This window comes from Crocuta crocuta, unplaced genomic scaffold (genome assembly GCF_008692635.1).
Source record: "Crocuta crocuta isolate KB4526 unplaced genomic scaffold, BGI_CrCroc_1.0 scaffold260, whole genome shotgun sequence".
NCBI lineage: Eukaryota > Metazoa > Chordata > Mammalia > Carnivora > Hyaenidae > Crocuta > Crocuta crocuta.
In genome coordinates this window covers 3277629-3295050 of record NW_027527525.1, presented here as the reverse complement: position 1 = coordinate 3295050, position 17422 = coordinate 3277629, and the positions used below count along the sequence as shown (strand labels likewise).

At 47.8% G+C, this 17422-nt stretch overlaps 1 protein-coding gene across 2 annotated transcripts in view; it reads left to right on the top strand.

Annotated features, from left to right (window-relative positions):
* Window positions 1–15818, top strand: part of NSMCE2 (NSE2 SUMO ligase component of SMC5/6 complex) — a 214929-nt gene extending 199111 nt beyond the window's left edge. For both annotated transcript variants that reach the window (XM_077764218.1, XM_077764221.1), the window contains 3 exons: window positions 5351–5451; window positions 5863–5969; window positions 13946–15818. In XM_077764218.1, coding sequence (XP_077620344.1) covers window positions 5351–5451; window positions 5863–5969; window positions 13946–14063 — 326 coding nt within the window. In that variant the 3' untranslated portion in view covers window positions 14064–15818. The remainder of the gene's footprint in view (window positions 1–5350; window positions 5452–5862; window positions 5970–13945) is intronic.
* The last annotated feature ends 1604 nt before the right edge of the window (window positions 15819–17422 follow it).

The window sequence follows — 17422 nt, the reverse complement described above, 5'->3', positions numbered from 1 at the left end:
GGAAGGGGTTGTGTGTTTNTGTGTGTGTGTGTGTGTGTGTGTGTGTGTGTGTGTGTGTGTGTTACCATGTCTGTGAAATATGTGAAGCACATCCTTGTGAAAAATACACCCACTCCTGCCCTGTCAGATGAAGCACTTTACTAATCAGATATTTCTTGAACATCTACTCCTCCAGCCAAGGGCATTTAGGCTCTAGGAAAACATCAGTGGACAAGACAATCAAGTCCCCACTTTCCTGGAAGAGAACAGGGAGTGGGGGGTGGGGAGGGAGATACCAGAAAGCGGCACGTTGCAAATATGTGCAGTGCACAGTCACATCCGGGTAATGTGACAGAGCACGCTTGGGTGGCCTCTTTTAGCTCGGGACAGTAGAGAAAGCCTCTCCAGAGAGATAGCATTTAAATTGACATTTTAAAATGACAAGAAGGAGTCGGAAAAGCAAAGATCGGGAGAAGGAACATTCCAGTCAGGTTAGTGTAAAGGCCCAAAGATGGGAAAGAGCGTGGCATGTTCCAGAAACCGAGAAAAGCCGAGTGTGAGTCAAGTGTGGTGGGTGAGCGGGAGACTGCTCAGGGAGGTTGGCTGTGCGTGCCACTTGGGCACGGGAGCATCGTGACCCTTGTCAAAGCAGAGATCTAGGAGGGAGGCTGCTGCAGAGGTCTGGGCATGAGGCCATGGTGGTTTGGGCTAGGAGGTGGTTGGAATCGAGAACAGCAGCTAGATTTGTGTTTAGGGACTGTAGTTGAGAACCAGTCACCAGAACTCGCCAGGAGTTCAGATGTGAGGAACAAAGGAAAGTGAATAAATAATTCCAAGAGCATCTAGAAGGATGATGGCTGACTGGGGAAGGCCGAAGGCAGAGCTGCTTGGCTCCTCACTCCCCGTCAGAGCTCCCTAACCACAAGCCCACATCTTGGAGTTCAACAGTGTGCCCTCCCCACCCCCTAACTTTACCACACCAGGGAATATTCACAGACTTTTGGAATTCCTGGATTGTTCACATAATTACCACTGAAGCATTTCCATGACTTCTCTTTCCTTTTCATGTTCGTTTTTTGACACCCAAAGACATCCCATTCAGGTTTCTACCTCATACCCTGACACGTCCCTTCTGGGTGCTCTGGAAGGGAGCTCCTGTCTGCACTTCTTCCCTCAGCACAGCGCTGGGGCGCCCTGGGCCCAGGCACGGAGGAAGGGCTGGGTTTGAGATTTGCCCATTGGACCACAAGTTGACAGCTGGCCTATCCTTCTCCCAACATACCCGGTGTGTGTAGATAGAATGCAGTATGACTGATGTTCTTGTTCTTTTCTTTATAATAAGGAAAACTTTAGTGGTCTCTTTAATAATGATTAAATCAGTTTAATCCACTTATTTCTTTATTATAAGATTGCTATTTTCCTACTTTTGCTGTATAACCATTGTGGGGCTTGGGGTGCCTGGGTGGCTCAGTTAAGCATCTGACTCTTGGTTTCGGCTCATGATCTCAAGGTTCGTGGGATCAAGCCCTGCCACGCCGGCGGTGCAGAGCCTGCTTGGGACTCTCTCCCTCTCTCTCTGCCTCTCCTCCACTCTCAAAAATAAATAAACTTAAAAAATATTGTGGGGCTTAAATTCTCTTGTCTATACAAGGGGAATAATAACAATAAAATTGTTCTTCAGGGGTATTTTGTGAAGATTGCATTATTAAATGCAATAATGTATATAAAGTGCCTAGCACGGTGGCTACTATGTAGCGGTCAGTAAACTTGAGGTGCAACTGTTAGTAAAATAATAATCTGGGGGAGGAAAGTGTGGCTCCCAAAACCTATAAACTGGTTTTAGTATTCACAGTAATCAGGCCAAAAAACTAGAACCATACACTGCCTATCTTTGAACACAATCTGCCTAATTCCCTGCCTATCTTTGAACAAAATCTAGAATGTCTTTAGATTTCAGATTTCTCCAGTGTATGAGAGGATTAGGATCAATAACCCCAGTTTTCAGACTTATGTGGTTCCAGTAGATGATCTATATTTTTCTCTCTGGTCTTCCTTTTAGAACCTTATCCAAAAGTTTTAGGAGCCCCAGACCAGCTCAGTTGGTTAAGCATCCGACTCTTGATTTCGGCTCAGGTCATGATCTCACAGTTTGTGAGTTTGAACCCCATGTCAGGCTCTGCACTGACAATGTGGAGCCTGCTTGGGATTCTCTTTCTCCCTCTTTCTCTCTGCCCCTCCCCTGCTCATGCTCTCTCTTTCTTTCCTTCTCTCCCCACGCCCCTCTCTCTCTCTCAAAATAAATAAAACTTTAAAAAAAAAAATTTTTTTTTTTTAAAGTTTTATCTTTGGATCAGCTAAATTAGTGTGACTGATATTTATTGCCAGATATGACCTTCTGTTAGCACATTGCACATCCCAACACTCATATCACTTTCTATAAATAAAGATTTCGGGTGAGGAAATGTTCTGTCTCAAGAGAAGTTTAGCTCTTGAGAATCTTTCTCTTTTTAGACTCTCAGTCCGTGGGCTATTACTCACCACATGGCATTCTTCCTCAGTCTTACTTTTGTTACCTTCTGTCGTGATCACAGAGGTTGATAGCCACCTACAGTTTCTGAGTTCCCCACTCAGCCTTCCTTAGTGGTCGGCATTGCATTTGAGTGGTGCTTTCTTGCTTCCTCTACCTTTTGAAATTTAAAAATAGAAAACACACCCACAGTCTTTCACATTGGCTGAACTCTATTATTCATCTCACAGATTTTCTGGTGAATTCCACAGTATAACATATACAGTTTATACTGCTATCAGTTCCAAATGAGCCCTGTAAGAAATGGACAAAGAGAGACCTTCATTTTGACTATCCAGTGCGCAATCAGAAATTGGCAGGAGCTGCCCACAGGAAGAGGCTTTGGGAAGTGAATTAAAGAGACAGAATGTTCTTAGCTCTGCTCCTAGACTTTTCTTCCTACTTGTCCAACTTTCCTGAGCCATGGTGAGCAATCACTGGGTTGATAAAGGACTCCTTTAAGAATCTAACTCTGGTTCCGTGAATACCAACAGGCCCTGGACACAACCCCTTCACTGGTCCCATCCCACATCTCAGCAGACATACTAAAATATGGCAGCCTTCACATTAAATATAATTTTATTGCTGACAGAATTTTTTTTTTATATTTTCATGGTTTTTCTTTGGAAATAGGTCGGTTACAGGTAACTCATAATTGTCTATTAATTTATCAGAAGTTATCCTAGCATACTTGGGAATTATGAAGTTAAAACCTAAATCCAGCCTACATATTGCTTCCAAATAAAATATTTTTGATTGCCAAGTCAGCAATTAATGAAGTTAACCTAACATTACATTTTGTAGACCTTTATCACTTATTAATTCAGCTCTGGTGCTATCTTGTTTTGAAGCCAACAAATAATCTTCAAGGTCTCAGACATTTTCACAGGCCCTTGGCAAGTTAGAAGGCCCAGGCTCTGTACCTTCAGAGCCAATGGTTAAAAATGCTCTGCCTGGGAAGCCCTAAGCTCCGAGGTCTCCACTTGCCTTCTTCAAGGAATGAGAGCTGCTTTGAGGGACATTTCTCTAGGAAAATACAGGCTGGCATACAAATAGCAGTAGTCTGCTAAAACAAGGTGAAACCCCTATTAAAAAAAAAAAAAAAAAAAAAACAGAGTAATTGAAGGCAGAATCCCCGGGTGGCAGCCATTAGTTCACTGGGTAACCTTGAACAAGCCCTCTGTGGCTCTTTTCCGGCCCCCAGTAGTGCTTTTCTGGACAGACTCTCCATCTGGCAGAGGTGGGAGGCCAAGGTCGTTAGTTCTAAGAACTGAACGAGGTGCAGGACCTTCCGAACCTGACACAGGGTTCCCCTCACACAGTAAAAACAAAGCAATTTTTAATGTCGATGTCATTTTGCCAGAATGAAGAAGGAAGGGAAGGGAGAAGAGAGTGAGGACCGGAAAGGGAGTGGGGGGAGGAAAGAGGAAGGAAAGCACTGTCAACACTTGGGTTTAAAAAGCTATTGATCTTTGATGTTTGCACAAAATGACGTCTCCCTTCTCTAGAAAGAAAAGCTTTCACGTGAGAGGCTTAGTCGTATTGTGCTATTCAGAAGCCATCCAACAGCTCAGTGAGGGGCAAGTGTGATGAAATGAACAGAACGTAGATTCCAGAATCAAAGAAGCTACCCAAAGGCAGCCCTCCCAGGCATGTGTTCTCAGAGTGGGGGCCGGGGACCCCGAGGGTTCTCTGAGAGCCTTTCTGGGCACCCATGAGGTCAAAACTATCTTCATAGTAATACTAAGATGTCACTTATCTTTTTCACTCTCTGTCTTTCTATAAGTGTATATCACAACAGACTAGATGCATACACACATATCAAAGTCCAACTATCTTCTCTTAAGCCAAACAGTATAGATACTTTCAAAAATGTAAAAATAATGCCACCTTTTGTCTCTAACCCTTTTTCTGTTGTTCTGGAAATATAATTACTTAAGTTGTATTTATGTAAGTAGTCTCTACACCCAACGTGAGGCCCAAACTCATGACCCCGAGATCAGTAGTCACATGCTCCCCCCAGCTGAGCCAGCCAGGCACCCCTGGAGTTACTTTTTTTTTTAATGAATTAATAAATGTATGTTGTTTAAATCCTCAGTCTTAATATCTACTATGGCAAATATTGATAACTATAACTCCAAATGTTATGGGGTCTTCAGTAATTTCTAAAAGTATAAAGTGTTCTCAGACCTAGAGGTTTGAGAACCCCTGAGCTCCCTAACCCTAGTTACGATTTGTTGAATGTTTCCTCATGCCGGGGGGGCTGTGCAAAGTGTACTACATTCTCCATCTCTTTTCATCTTTGCAACAGAGCCATAAAGTAGAGGCTTGCAAAAAAGGTCTTGCTAGCCCAAGGTCCCGCAGCTGGAAGTTCTTTGAAAGAGATAACTAGGTCTGAGTTCAAAGCCACACTCTTGATTATTGGGCAGAACTCCCTCAGAAAGTATTTCTCCGTCATTTTTTTTATAGTTTATTTTTAATATATTTTACATATATTAAGTAAGTGATTTTTTTTTTTTTTTACAAATAGTTTATTGTCAAATTAGTTTCCACATAACACTCAGTGCTCCGTCATTTTGAAAAAGTGATTTCACTGCTCCCAGTCCGTGTCCTTATCAAACATGGGCAGGATCCTACCTACCCCACAGGATTCTTTTAAGAGCGAAAGAGTTAACGCACATCCAGGTGCCTAGCAGGGTTCCCAACAGACACTGGGAAACGGTTAGCCTCCTTCCTTCCATTCCTTCCTGTCCTTGGCACAGTGTTAGACCAGCGAGGCTCAGCGACTTCCCTTTTTCCCTCTAGATGGTCTTCAAGCCGACAGAGAGGCTGATGGAACAGAAGGAGTTGATGAAGATATGATTGTGACCCAAAGCCAGACCAACTTCATCTGCCCCATCACGCAGGTACCGTCGTCTTCTCCTCCTTCTCAGAAGGACGAAGAAGCAAAAGACTTCTGTTTGCTTTCTAACTTGATCTCACGTCCAGGGTAAGGAGGGAGGAAAGGAAAGTGATGAGGTCCCAGAAGATGTGTGGGAGGCTCCCGGGCTGGCAGGACTTTACAGTCACCCATGCCCTGAGGGATCAAGGAAAAAATTCTTGACCCACAGGCCAGCTGACCTTGGTCCCACGGTCTCCCTGCCTTTTCCTCTGTCGCCATCTGCCCTAATAATTATCTAAAGACATGAGATGGGGAGGTTAAACATAGGAAGGCCCAAGATGAGGAAAAAACAGCGTGAAATAATTTGGTGACTTGGAGAAGTTACTGGAAGTGGATCATTATCATTCCTGAAAGTTGAATGCCTCCTTGATTGCAGGTGGAAATGAAGAAACCAGTGAAAAATAAAGTGTGTGGCCACACCTATGAAGAGGAAGCCATTGTTCGCATGATTGAGTCCAAGCACAGGCGGAAGAAAAAGGCCTGGTGAGTCGACGCAGGAAGGGAAGTGAGCCTTCCTGGTAGCGGGNCCCAAGCCCATTCACCTCTCTCATAGTATAAACATGAAAAATGGCTTTCTGGAAAAACAATGCATGACGGAAAAGTTAGTAGTCTGTTCAGGAAGAAGCTAAAGAAATTTCAGCCACACCTTCGAAACAGGAGAAGAAAGAATCGGGTGAAATGCGCATCATTAAGTGATAGGAATTTTTTTTTCTAATGTTTTCTTTATTTCTGAGAGAGAGAGAGACAGCGTGAGCAGGAGAGGGTCAGAGAAGGAGAGGGAGACACAGAATCGGAAACAGGCTCCAGGCTCTGAGCTGGCTGTCAGCACAGAGCCACACAGGGGGCTCAAACCCACTAACCGTGAGATCATGACCTGAGCCGAAGTAGGTCACTTAACCGACTAAGCCACCCATGCGCCTCAAGTGATAGGAATTTTTATGAAATTGTGCTATAGCCTGAAAAGAAATAAAGGAGAACTCTGATGGTGAAAGATTTCTTTTTCCCTTTTCGTGTATACTTACACAAGAAAGAATGGCAGGTGTTCTGTTTGTTTGTTTTTTGTTTTTTGGGTGTTTTGGGGTTTGTTTTGTTTTTGCATCCTGCAGTACAGGTAATTTGTTTAAAATGTTCCGAGAGAAGATTTGTATCCAGAGGTCTGATCAAGATTCAATTGTCAGGGAAAACCTTTCGTATCTTTAATTACTTAAATAGGTTCAAGCACATTTTTGGATCGATCCAATGAGAATTCTTTTCTTAATTGGAATGTTCGGAGAAGCTTCCTGTTACACCTATTTTATGTATGTTTCTACCCCCCGCCTGCACATTCCTGCCCTTCTGGTGCTCGGCCTGGAAGGACCATGGCTCTGCCCCTGTGATAACCCGGATCCTGAGTTGGCTGACAGGCTCTAATTCAGTCTGGCGTTTCTCATGCCCTTATCACAGGTTTGTCCTAGGAATGGAATTGCAGGTGTGACCAGGTCTCAATGGACTTTTGATAACAGTCACTTTGAAGTGGAGCTCCCTTCTCCATCACCCAGAAATTTGCTGGTCCAGACCCAGAATTGGAATTTCCCCACCTCTCCTCCTGTGGGCGTGGACTCAGAGATCGGGTATTTGAGACCGTACCTAATCTTGATGGTCATTAAGTCAAGTCGTGTACCCTATTTATTCTAGAAGAATGGGCTACTGGTTGCAAAACTGAGAATGGTCAAGTACATGTTTGAGTCCCGGTCGAGACCTTGTATTTCCCAAGGCACCTTCCCCAGCCAACCTTCCAGCTTCCCTGTGAATATGAGTTCCTTTCGCTTCCCAACCTCTGAGCCTTCCCTTTCAACTGAACTTTTTTTCTGTGTTCATTCTCGGGAAAACAAACTATTGATTTCTTAAAACGATAATTGCTAAGAATAGATATTCCCAGATAGTTCCATTTTGCAGCTCTCCTTTTTTTTAAAAAGTTTGTGACCTTCCCCCAGAGTCATATTTGGAAAGGGGCAGCCACTGATACCAAGGGGCATTTCTCACGAGCCCCAGGATGGCGGTAGGGACGCTAAGACCCTGCTCACATTTAAATGGATCTTCTTAATTGTCTATTTGACTTTCTAATATCCTTTGGCTTTTTTTTTTCTTTTGAATTGTACATGCTATTTGGAAGCACTTGAGTAACATTTGTCATCTAGAGAAGCTTCTTTTTTCTGTCACACCTCTATAACTTAGGGCAAATTCTGCAGATTCTCATAACTTCATAATAATAACAATTAAGTCCAAGTGGAAGAAGTGTGGGAAGTTTACAGAGAAGGTAGTGTTTTTACTGGGCCTTGAAAAAATGAGAAGGATTTCAGGGGTTTTTTTATTTCTTTTTGAGAGAGTGTGAGCAGGGAAGGGGCAGAGAGAGAGAGAGAGGGGACAGAGGATCCAAAGCAGGCTCTGTGCTGACAGCAACAGGCCCACTGCGGGGCTCGAACTCTCGAACCGCGAGATCACGACCTGAGCCAATGTCGGATGCTCAACCGACTGAGCCACCCAGGCACCCCGAATGAGAAGGGCTTCAGAGAATGGTGAAGAGGCCTTCTAGCCAAGAGGCCTGCCCCACCCAGAGCCTGTCCTTCTTAGTGATCGGACGGAACGGTTGTTACTGTATGTTCGAGGGGAAATAGAAGGCTGCTGTGGACAGCAACACTACGGAGAGTGGTGGAGAGATTCTCGTAGAGCGTGAAGGGTCGGGATTTCATCAGTTTCCTCATCTATAAACTGGTGATACTAGTTGTAATTGCCTCACTGGTATGTTCGAAATTTGAATATGATCCGTGTGAAGTACTTTAAAGCCCCTGGTCCGGGGCAAGACAGTAAACACCAGCACCATCCCCGCCGCCGCCGCCGTCCTCGGTCTTGCTGCCGTCGTTTCTGGGCATGAGACCGCGCTGCAGGGCGTCGAGGGAATAAGCGGAGGGAGCCAAGCTGGGGTTTGGGAAGTTACTCCAGGGCAGTTCAAGGGATGGGCTAAAAAGGCGTGAGGTGACAGTGTCAGTGAGGATGCGTTTGCAGGAGATTAAGTTACAGTGATGGGAGCCTGAGGCGAGAGTCATGGATCACAGGAACGAGAACGGGCCATCATGGAGGCAGAGCTGTCCGGGTTTGGCAACAGAGCGTTGAAGGGAGGAAGAGGAGTGGATGACTGTCATTTCTAAACCAAGTGTCCAGAAGCTGGGGGGGTGGGGGATCATTAGCCAACTGAGAGGACGGGAGCAAGAACACATCTCGAAGGGATTGTGAGAGGCACAGTTGGGGTCATGCTATAAGCTTGAGGTCCTAGCGACACCGCTGTTTGGAGTGGCCAGGCAGGAGGTGCAGAAAACATGACATCTTGGGGGCACCTGGGTGGCTCAGTCGGTTGGGTGGCCGACTTCAGCTCAGGTCATGATCTCACAGTTTGTGGGTTCGAGCCCCGCATCGGGCTCTGCGCTGACAGCCAGCTCAGAGCCTGGAGCCTGTTTCAGATTCTGTGTCTCCCTCTCTCTCTCTGACCCTCCCCTGCTCATGCTGTCTCTCTCTCTCAGAAATAAACTTAAAAAAAGAAAAAGAAAATGTGGTGTCTTGAACCAGAGAGAGAGGCCTGAGCTCAGGGTGTCGTCATGGGGTTATTGGTACAGGGGAGCCAAACCCGCTCACCTGCCCCACAGGGGCAGCTCTGGGCACATGCACCAGGCCAGCCCTGCCCTGTTCACCTCACCCCCCCCTCCTCAGCACCCACTTCAGACCTTCAGAAAGGCGCTTCCCTCATTAATGAAAAGAGATTTAGAGGAAGAAGACCCCAGTGCAGCCGTCTGAGAGTGTAGCCAGGCGAGGGCGGAAGAAGATGGGGGGCTGCATATCACGGGAGCAGCACGTGACACTTCCGGGTCTCCCCATCAGCTTCCCTCGCGAGCATGAAGCAGTGTCATTTCCCATGATGCATGTGAGCGTGCTGAGCAGTCCTGGGTCCCCTGTGTTTAAAAAAGGTCCGTGACACATCCAGCTTGAGACACCTCAGTTCTTCCTCCTAGAAGGTTCAGTTAATGTTTTGTCAGACTGGAGCTCCAGTACGTTTCATTACGGGGCGCTGACCGAATTTTCCTGTCCTTGCATCTGTCTCTGGGAAGACCTCTCTCCCCCGGCTTGAGTCAGAATAAAATCGCGGAGACTGTAGCCCTCACGAAGTACAGTCATTGAAACAGCTTCCTGAATAATTGGGCCGTGTGTGTTGTTACTGTCAAAGCCTCCTTACGATTCTCCTATTAACGACGTATTTCCAGTGTTCCACAGTCATTTCTTTCCTTTTTTCGTTTGAGAACAGGAACCGTGTTTAACAAACAGTCACACTGAGCAGCACGTAGAATAAAATCCAGTTCACTGGCAGTGTGTCGCCGAAGAGCACTGCAGTCCCTATTTCTCCACTGGCCAACAGGCCATTTAACCTCCTAGGGCCTCAATTTCTTCATCCGCTGAGTAGAAATAACATCAACATCTCATGGAATTTTAGGATTAAAGAAACAGTGGGGAAATTCCAATCTAGGTCTGGACCAGGACATTTCTTGGCAATGGAGAGAAGCAAACCACTTAAGAGAAAGCTCCTTCTGAACTGCAGAACGCTGAACAAACAGCAGTCGGGTTATAAAGGTCGAGGCCGGCGGTGTTGTTACTACTTACCTCACTGCCCAGTGACACATTATTCGAGACTCAGAGGTCGTAGGACAGAGTGACTCGGTGTGTTTAGGTATGATGGGAATTCATCCCACTCAGACTTTCAGAGATATCCGCAGACCTCTTTCGAGAGCCGCCTCGGACCCTGGAATTCTTGGGGCCCAGATCTGAGAGCTCACAGGACTCACAGTCTTGTTACTTTTGAGCCGAGACTGAGGCCAGGGTTCCCTGCCGCCTTCTGGGACCCCTGAGGTGCGCACTCTGTTTGGACAGTACACACTTGCATGCCTGCGCACTGCTGTGTAGCATGTTCTGCCCTCTCAGTGACCTGAGTTCAGGACCCAGCCTCTCCTTTGAGGCCTGCGAGTCTGACTTCTGCACAGCAGTGACGCCAGAGCTTAGGATTGGGTATTGCCACACCTGTCTTGCTCACCAGGATGTCCTGGGGATTAATGAACTCATGCTTCCATGGAGTGTTATTTCTCCAGAGAAGGAGCGCCCTGATTCAGTGTCACGTCATTACGGCCTCATCTCATCCTTTGTAGCTTAAAAACCTGTGTTTGTTTATTTGAGGGGGGGTGAGACGCAGGGTTCTCCCCCAGCTCCTGCATCAGCCTCTCCTCCAGGAAATCTCCCCTGAGCGTTCAGTCGTGCTGGGCAGAGTGCCCCTCGCTGACGCTGCCACAGCGCCCCCTGCGCCATGGCATGCCCGTGTCGTCAGTGGGCTGTCTCCTCCCCACAGGCTTCCTGGGAGCCGAGGCCGTGGACTGGGGCAGACACTGGGTGGTACCTGAGCCAAGTCCGTAGCCCTCATCATACATCATCCTGCTTACTTCTCACAACGACCCTACACGCCAGCTCATCTTCATGGTATAAAAAACTGGGCCACAGGAATTAAAGCCACCTGCCCAGAGGGTCACAGCCAGGAGACTTGAGCCCACGTCTCTTTCACTCTTGAGCCTGTACTCGTGTCAAAAAGCCATCAGTTCCCCCTTGGGAGGGCTTTTTGGCTAATGCCTCTGTCCCCAGAGTTGATCCCCAGAGTGAGGTCAGAATTCTGTTGGACATAGGTCACCCTGGGCTCCATCCATCGTCCCATTGAGAGAAATGTGCCTGCAGGCTTGGCAATGAGCGTGCGGTTGATCCCATCAGACATTCTCAGAGTCCTCGCACTTACCGCCAGGGCCCCTGATGTCACCAGAAGTCCTCCCCGCCTCAGCCTCCCTGTCCCCCTCCACGCTTATTCACGGTCCGGCTGTCGGTGCTGAAGATTTGGTTCTGGGAAGCGGGGCGAGCCCCAGGCCCACCGTGAACTGTCACCGGCGTCGGTCAATATGAAGCGAGGGTGACCCCGGCACATGTCATCCTGGGGACCTGCTTTGAGTGTGTCGTGAAAGTGTCTGTATCCTCATAATCTCAGCTGTTGGCTTTCACGGTTAAAGAGACAGTTCACTTTGAGAAACCAGTGTGAGACTTCTCTCCGGTGCCTCCAGTCCTTACTCTAACACAAAGCCAAGTCGTCCGAAGGAGGCATCCCTGGGCAGATCGCCCCGATCCTGTCTCCCATGAGGGCCTTTTTATAACCACGTTTTAGCACATGTACCTGCCCCTCTGGAGCCCATTTCAGTGTTTTTAAAAATACATATTGTTAGCAAGCATATTATCCATTACACTTCTTTGCTACTTCTTATATGAAGCCGCCTTGGTCCAGAAAGCACAAGCCAGGACATTTCTCCTTCATGGTGCACAGCTGGGCTTCCTCCTACTGGACAAACGAGTTCCCGCTATCAACTTTCTTCCCCTTCTGGTTTATGTCTTTTTTCTTGTATTTGTTATTTTTGATCTTGTCTTGTAGCTGTTATGTTGTGTCTTAATATACCTGTGCTTTTCGGAGACTTGTCTCAGGCCACTGGGCTGGAGCCCTGGGTGGGCAGGAACCTATATTTGTATTTCACAGCTGGGTGCTTAGAACCCAGCACAGGGTGGATCACACAGAAAGTCAAATGCATGCACGGATGCGTGCGTGTATACAGTAGGTATATGCAAGAGACAGAGAGATCAGCAACTTTAAAATGTATGGAAGACGGGTGCCTGGGTGGCTCGTTGGTTGAGTTTCCAGCTCTTGATTTTGGCTCAGGTCATGATCCCAGGATGGTGGGTGGGATTCTCTCTCTCTCCCCCTCTGCCTCTCGACCCCACTCACTCACTCTCTATAAAATAAAATAAAATATTTTTAAAAATTAAATTAAATTAAAATTTTTTAAATAAGATAAAACAAAAAATAAGTAGAATGTATCAGAAGTATGATGATCAGGGATGCTAGGCATGGAGTTGCCCGCAGCCCTGGGAAATAGGAATTCTGCCCCCACTTCAAATCTGAGGGGAGAGACGCTCAGAAAGCTAGTAGATGTCGGCCAAATTCAAAACCAGGTCACCTTCACTCCAGACAAGGGGCATGCTACCCTACCAAAGTCTGGCTCACGCCGAGCAGAAGCCAGTGACTTCACGCAGCCCATGGCCAGAGGAGACCACGTGCAAACACAGCTGTGGCCTCAAGCACCTCCCCCACCAGGGGTGACTCACGCGCTCATCTCTTTGGCCACAGACCCCCCCACCCCCCGAGTCTCCGCCAGCCCACGCAGCCTCTCCTCCAGGAGGGACGAGTGGGCATGGCAGACGCAACAGATGCCAGCGGGTCTCCTGGCTGCGTCCCCGGCTGGTTTTCCAGGCCTTCTCCTTAGAGAGGAAGGGCCCGCCAGCTGCCCATCAGCAGGGGGGGGGGCAAACTCTGACAAAACTCGGCCCTTCTCTTCCCTTCCACGCTGCCTCTGACCCAACAGCAAGTCCTAGAGGTTCTGTTTTCCGCTTCTGCCCCGAGTCTGACCGCTGCCGCCAGCCCCGGCCACACGGCCCTCTCGCCCAGACCGCTGCGGGGCCCCCTGTTTTCCCTGCGTCCACGCCACCCATCTTGTGCACTAAGCAGACACAGCCATGTGTTCTAAACAGAAACCAAATGGCATCCCTCCCCCATCTCAAACTCGCCAGGGTGTTCTCTTTATTTAACCTAAAATCCAGGGGCGCCTGGTCTGACTTCAGCTCAGGTCACGATCTCGCAGTTGGTGGGTTCGAGGCCCGCACCAGGCTGTGTGCTGACAGCTCGGAGCCTGGAACCTACTTCCAGTTCTGTGTCTCCCTCTCTCTGCCCATCCCCCACTTGTGCTCCGTTTCTCTCTCTCAAAAATAAACAGTTTTTAAAAATTACATAAAAAANACCTCCTCTCCGAATGCCCTCCCTGTAACCCTGGGCGTTTCAGCCGTGTTGACCTTGCTCTTCCACTCCAGGCCACCAGGCTACTGTGTCCTGGGGGCCGGGGCCCCACACAGCGCTTGTTCTAGATAAGACCTGCTCGGCGGGGCTTGCCCTGATCCAGCTGGAGAAGCCTCACCCCACACCCTCTCCCTTGACCTGCTTCCTTTCCTTCAGAGCACTTAACGCGAGTAAACGTACAGCAGGCACTCTTTGGTGACTCAGTGATTATCTGTGTCCCTCCCTAGAAGGTGGGCACCATGAAGTGGGCCCTGCTTGGCCATGGCCTGTGCCCCGAGCACCCGGAAGGGCCTGACTCCGGTAGGTGCTCGGGGACTAAATGAGTGAGTACGCATCAGTCCTGATTTCCCAGACGTGCTCCCTTGGGGTCAGATGTCTTCCCTGAAATACTTGGCAAGTGAGAGAAGCCTATGCTGAAGGCATCAATGCTAAGTGACCCTCTCATCCTTTACAGTTGCCCCAAAATCGGCTGTAGCCACAGAGACGTGAGAATGTCCGACCTCATCCAGGACGAAGCTCTCAGAAGGGCCATCGAGAGCCACAACAAGAAGAAAGCTCGTCACTCTGAGTAGGACGACCACACCTCCCTACAGGGATGTCCGCAGCCTACCTCCTGCCCCAGCCACCTGGAGAGAGCGGTGCTTGTCAAAGCGCTTCGACTGGCTGCCGAGCATATACTTCGTTGGGGTAAAACTCGAAGGTTTTAAGTGTAATCGGAAGCATTTTTCTATGTCATGACAAAAACTCAAGCATATTCTATTGTTTATTTTTGAGTGTTCTCTAATTTTAAATAAAATTTTGATTACCTGCAGTGTGCCCTGTCCGATGGTGCAGGCGTGGCGAGGCTGGGCCTCTCTATTCCTAATATTTCAGACTGGTTGTTTTTTTTTTTTTAATTACAGCTTTAACTAAACAATGTCTCTCAAAGGATATCTGACATGGAAATGCAGAGAAACACCCCAGGTGCAAGCATTTTCTGTCAGCATCATAAATAACAGTATGAGGTTATAAAGCAAATTTACTTCATCTGTTGACAGTTCCAAATATGCAAATGCTTCTATTTGTCATTCTGACGGGCACAGAATGCTCCAGTAACAGGCTTATCAGTGCAGTGATAGTTGATGCCCATAATGGAAACTTCGCCACAGCCTCTGAGAGTCTAAAGTATCGTCCTGAGCAACCACATCCTGACTGTCTCTGCCTTGCTCGGTGGCTCTCACGCCCCCCGGGCCTTGGGGTCTTCAACCGTGAAATAGAGATGTTGAATGAGATGTTCTCTAACGTCCCTTTAGCCCTGAAAATCTGTGGACTGAGGACCAGCCAGGCCTTAAAATTGGATATCTTTGGTTATATTCTAATTGTGTGAAGAGGGCTCATCTATTAATAATCTCTGTAGCAACCTTTTATCAACTAGATACACAAGGGAACTAAGAAGAGTTAACAGTTGCTAACATTTATTGGGCACTTACTGTGTGCCCGGTGCTATTCTGAGTTAACATATCTGTGTTAACTCCTGGAATCTTCACTGCCTGAGGAGAGAGGTACACTCATTATTCCTACTTTACAGACAAGTCCAGCGAGGCACAGAGAAGTGAAAGCCCGTGGAAGGTCACAGGGCTCATATGCGGCTGAGCTGGGACAGGACCTCACGTAGCTTAGTCCCAGAGTCCGAATTCTTAGTCCGATACTCTCCTCCTCCCTGTTGATTTATTCAGATCTAAAAATATATTCAAAGTCCACATTGGAAAAAATGAAACTTCTGTAAATAAACAAACACATACACATGTGTATGCAAAGTTCAGTAACTGGAGTTGACATTGACTAGGCAGTGAGGGCCATGAAATAACACATAGTTGAGTTTAAAGGCATAGTCTAAAATGGCAGAGTTAATTTTGAAAATATTTTCGTGGAATTCAGAAAGGAGGATGACATTCAGTTGTCCAGGGACCAAGTCGATCTGAATTTCTTAAGATGGCTTCATCTGAATCAGACTTCCTGAGGAAATGATTATGTTTAAGCCAGAACAAACAGACTTTGCATGGAATGTGGTTCTTTTGTGAAATACTTTGTTTCCTAAACAGATAAAGACAAGCATGAAATACTTGCCCAAGATTTGATTTGTGTTTTCCTCAACTCGTTCTAAAGAGAATTCCAGAATATTGGTGGGGACACCAGTATCAGTTAGAAAAATGCCAAATAACACCATTCCACTGTGGAAAAGGTGGAGCCTTTGTATCTGATGAAGTTTGTTTCCTTCTTTTTTAGTCTGCAGAAGCTGTTTCATGAATTTGTCTAGCCATTTAAAGGATTTGAAGTTTGATACAGAATTTATCTTCATCTTTGAAGATTTGTCATTTGGTTGTCCTCATCAGTCGGGACGTACTTGTTACGTTTCTGTTACAAGCGTTTTCCAGAAAAGAGAAACCTGTTCTTCAAACGAACTCGTATTGCTTGTTGAAAGGGGAGCCGCTCTAGTCAGGAGGAGTTTCCTTCCCCTTCTGCCAGGGCGGCCCCAGAGTCCCATGGGTGATCACCCAAGGGCCCACAGGTGACATTTGAAAACCCTACAAGGCACTGTAGCTAAATCAGTTTTTACCCAGATATGACTGATTTCAGACTTGGACAGTTGTACACACCTGGCATCTTTTAAAAAATGCTGGTTCCTTGGGGCACCTGGGTGGTTTAGTCGGTTAAGCATCCGGCTTGGGCTCAGGTCATGATCATGCAGTGCTTGAGTTCGAGCCCCGCGTTGGGTCCTGTGCTGACAGCTCAGAGCCCAGAGCCTGCTTTGGATTCTGTGTCTGCCTTTCTCTCTGCCCCTCCCCCGCTCACACTCTGTCTCTCTCTTTCAAAAATAATAAACATTAAAAAAAAATTTTAATGCTAGTTCCTTGAAAGTTACTTCAATGAAGTTTACAACATTCCCACACACTNGCCTAACGCAGCTCCCGCAGTGAGTGCGGCCTCCAGCCCGACACTCACCGACTGACACTCACGTGAGGACGGGATAAGGAAGCCATGACGCCACCGTGGACTCATCTCTGGTTACACCGCAGGCTCGGTCTAAGTACCTCAAATGTATCACCTAAGCTAATCCTCCTGCGATTCTAGGAGGTTGTTACCACCCCCATTTCCCAGATGGGGAGACCAAGGCTCAGAGTCATGAGGTCATCTGCCCAAGGTCACACTCGCTTGTGCGTGGAAGAGCCCGTGTTGGACCGGAACAGGAACCAGAAGCAGTCCTCTGACGCACGAGGCCGTCTTCCCCCGGGGCCGCGGGGAGCACGTTGATGATCAGCCCTGCACGTCCGCCCCACCTGCCTTATTTCTGGTACTGAGACCACCGTTTCCCAGGCGTGCAGACACCTCCAGTCCGGGCGCGGCCCCCCTGCTTCACACCCAGACTGCTCTCTGGCCTCTCGTCCGCCCCCTCCCTGCATTAACCCGCTGGAAAGCCGAGGGGGGCGTCTCACATCCCCCTCGGGAACGTCCACACCTTTCCTGCAGAGTGGCGCTCAGGCCTGGCACCCAGGATCCTGCCACAGACCGGCTCCCCTCTGTTGCCTCAGTGTCCCCTGGTCCCCCAGCACTCCGGTGCTCCTCTCTCCGTGGCAGGGAGCGGCTGCCGCATCTGGGCGACCTTGGATGAGTCACTCCATCCCCCCAGGCCTTCAACTTTTTGGGTGAACTGAAAGGTTTGTGCTTCTCCCCCAGGTTTCTGTGAACTCTTATTCTGTGTCATCCGTTCAACGACCAGGTCCGAAGGGAAGTATAAGCCCTTTTCCAGGCTGACATGGAAATTAGTATATATGTGAACCAAATGTGTACACCACCTCTTCAACTATTCATTCAACAAATACCTTTTAATTTTNGATCATGACCCGAGCTGAAGTCAGCCGCCCAACCGACTGAGCCACCCAGGTGCCCCAAC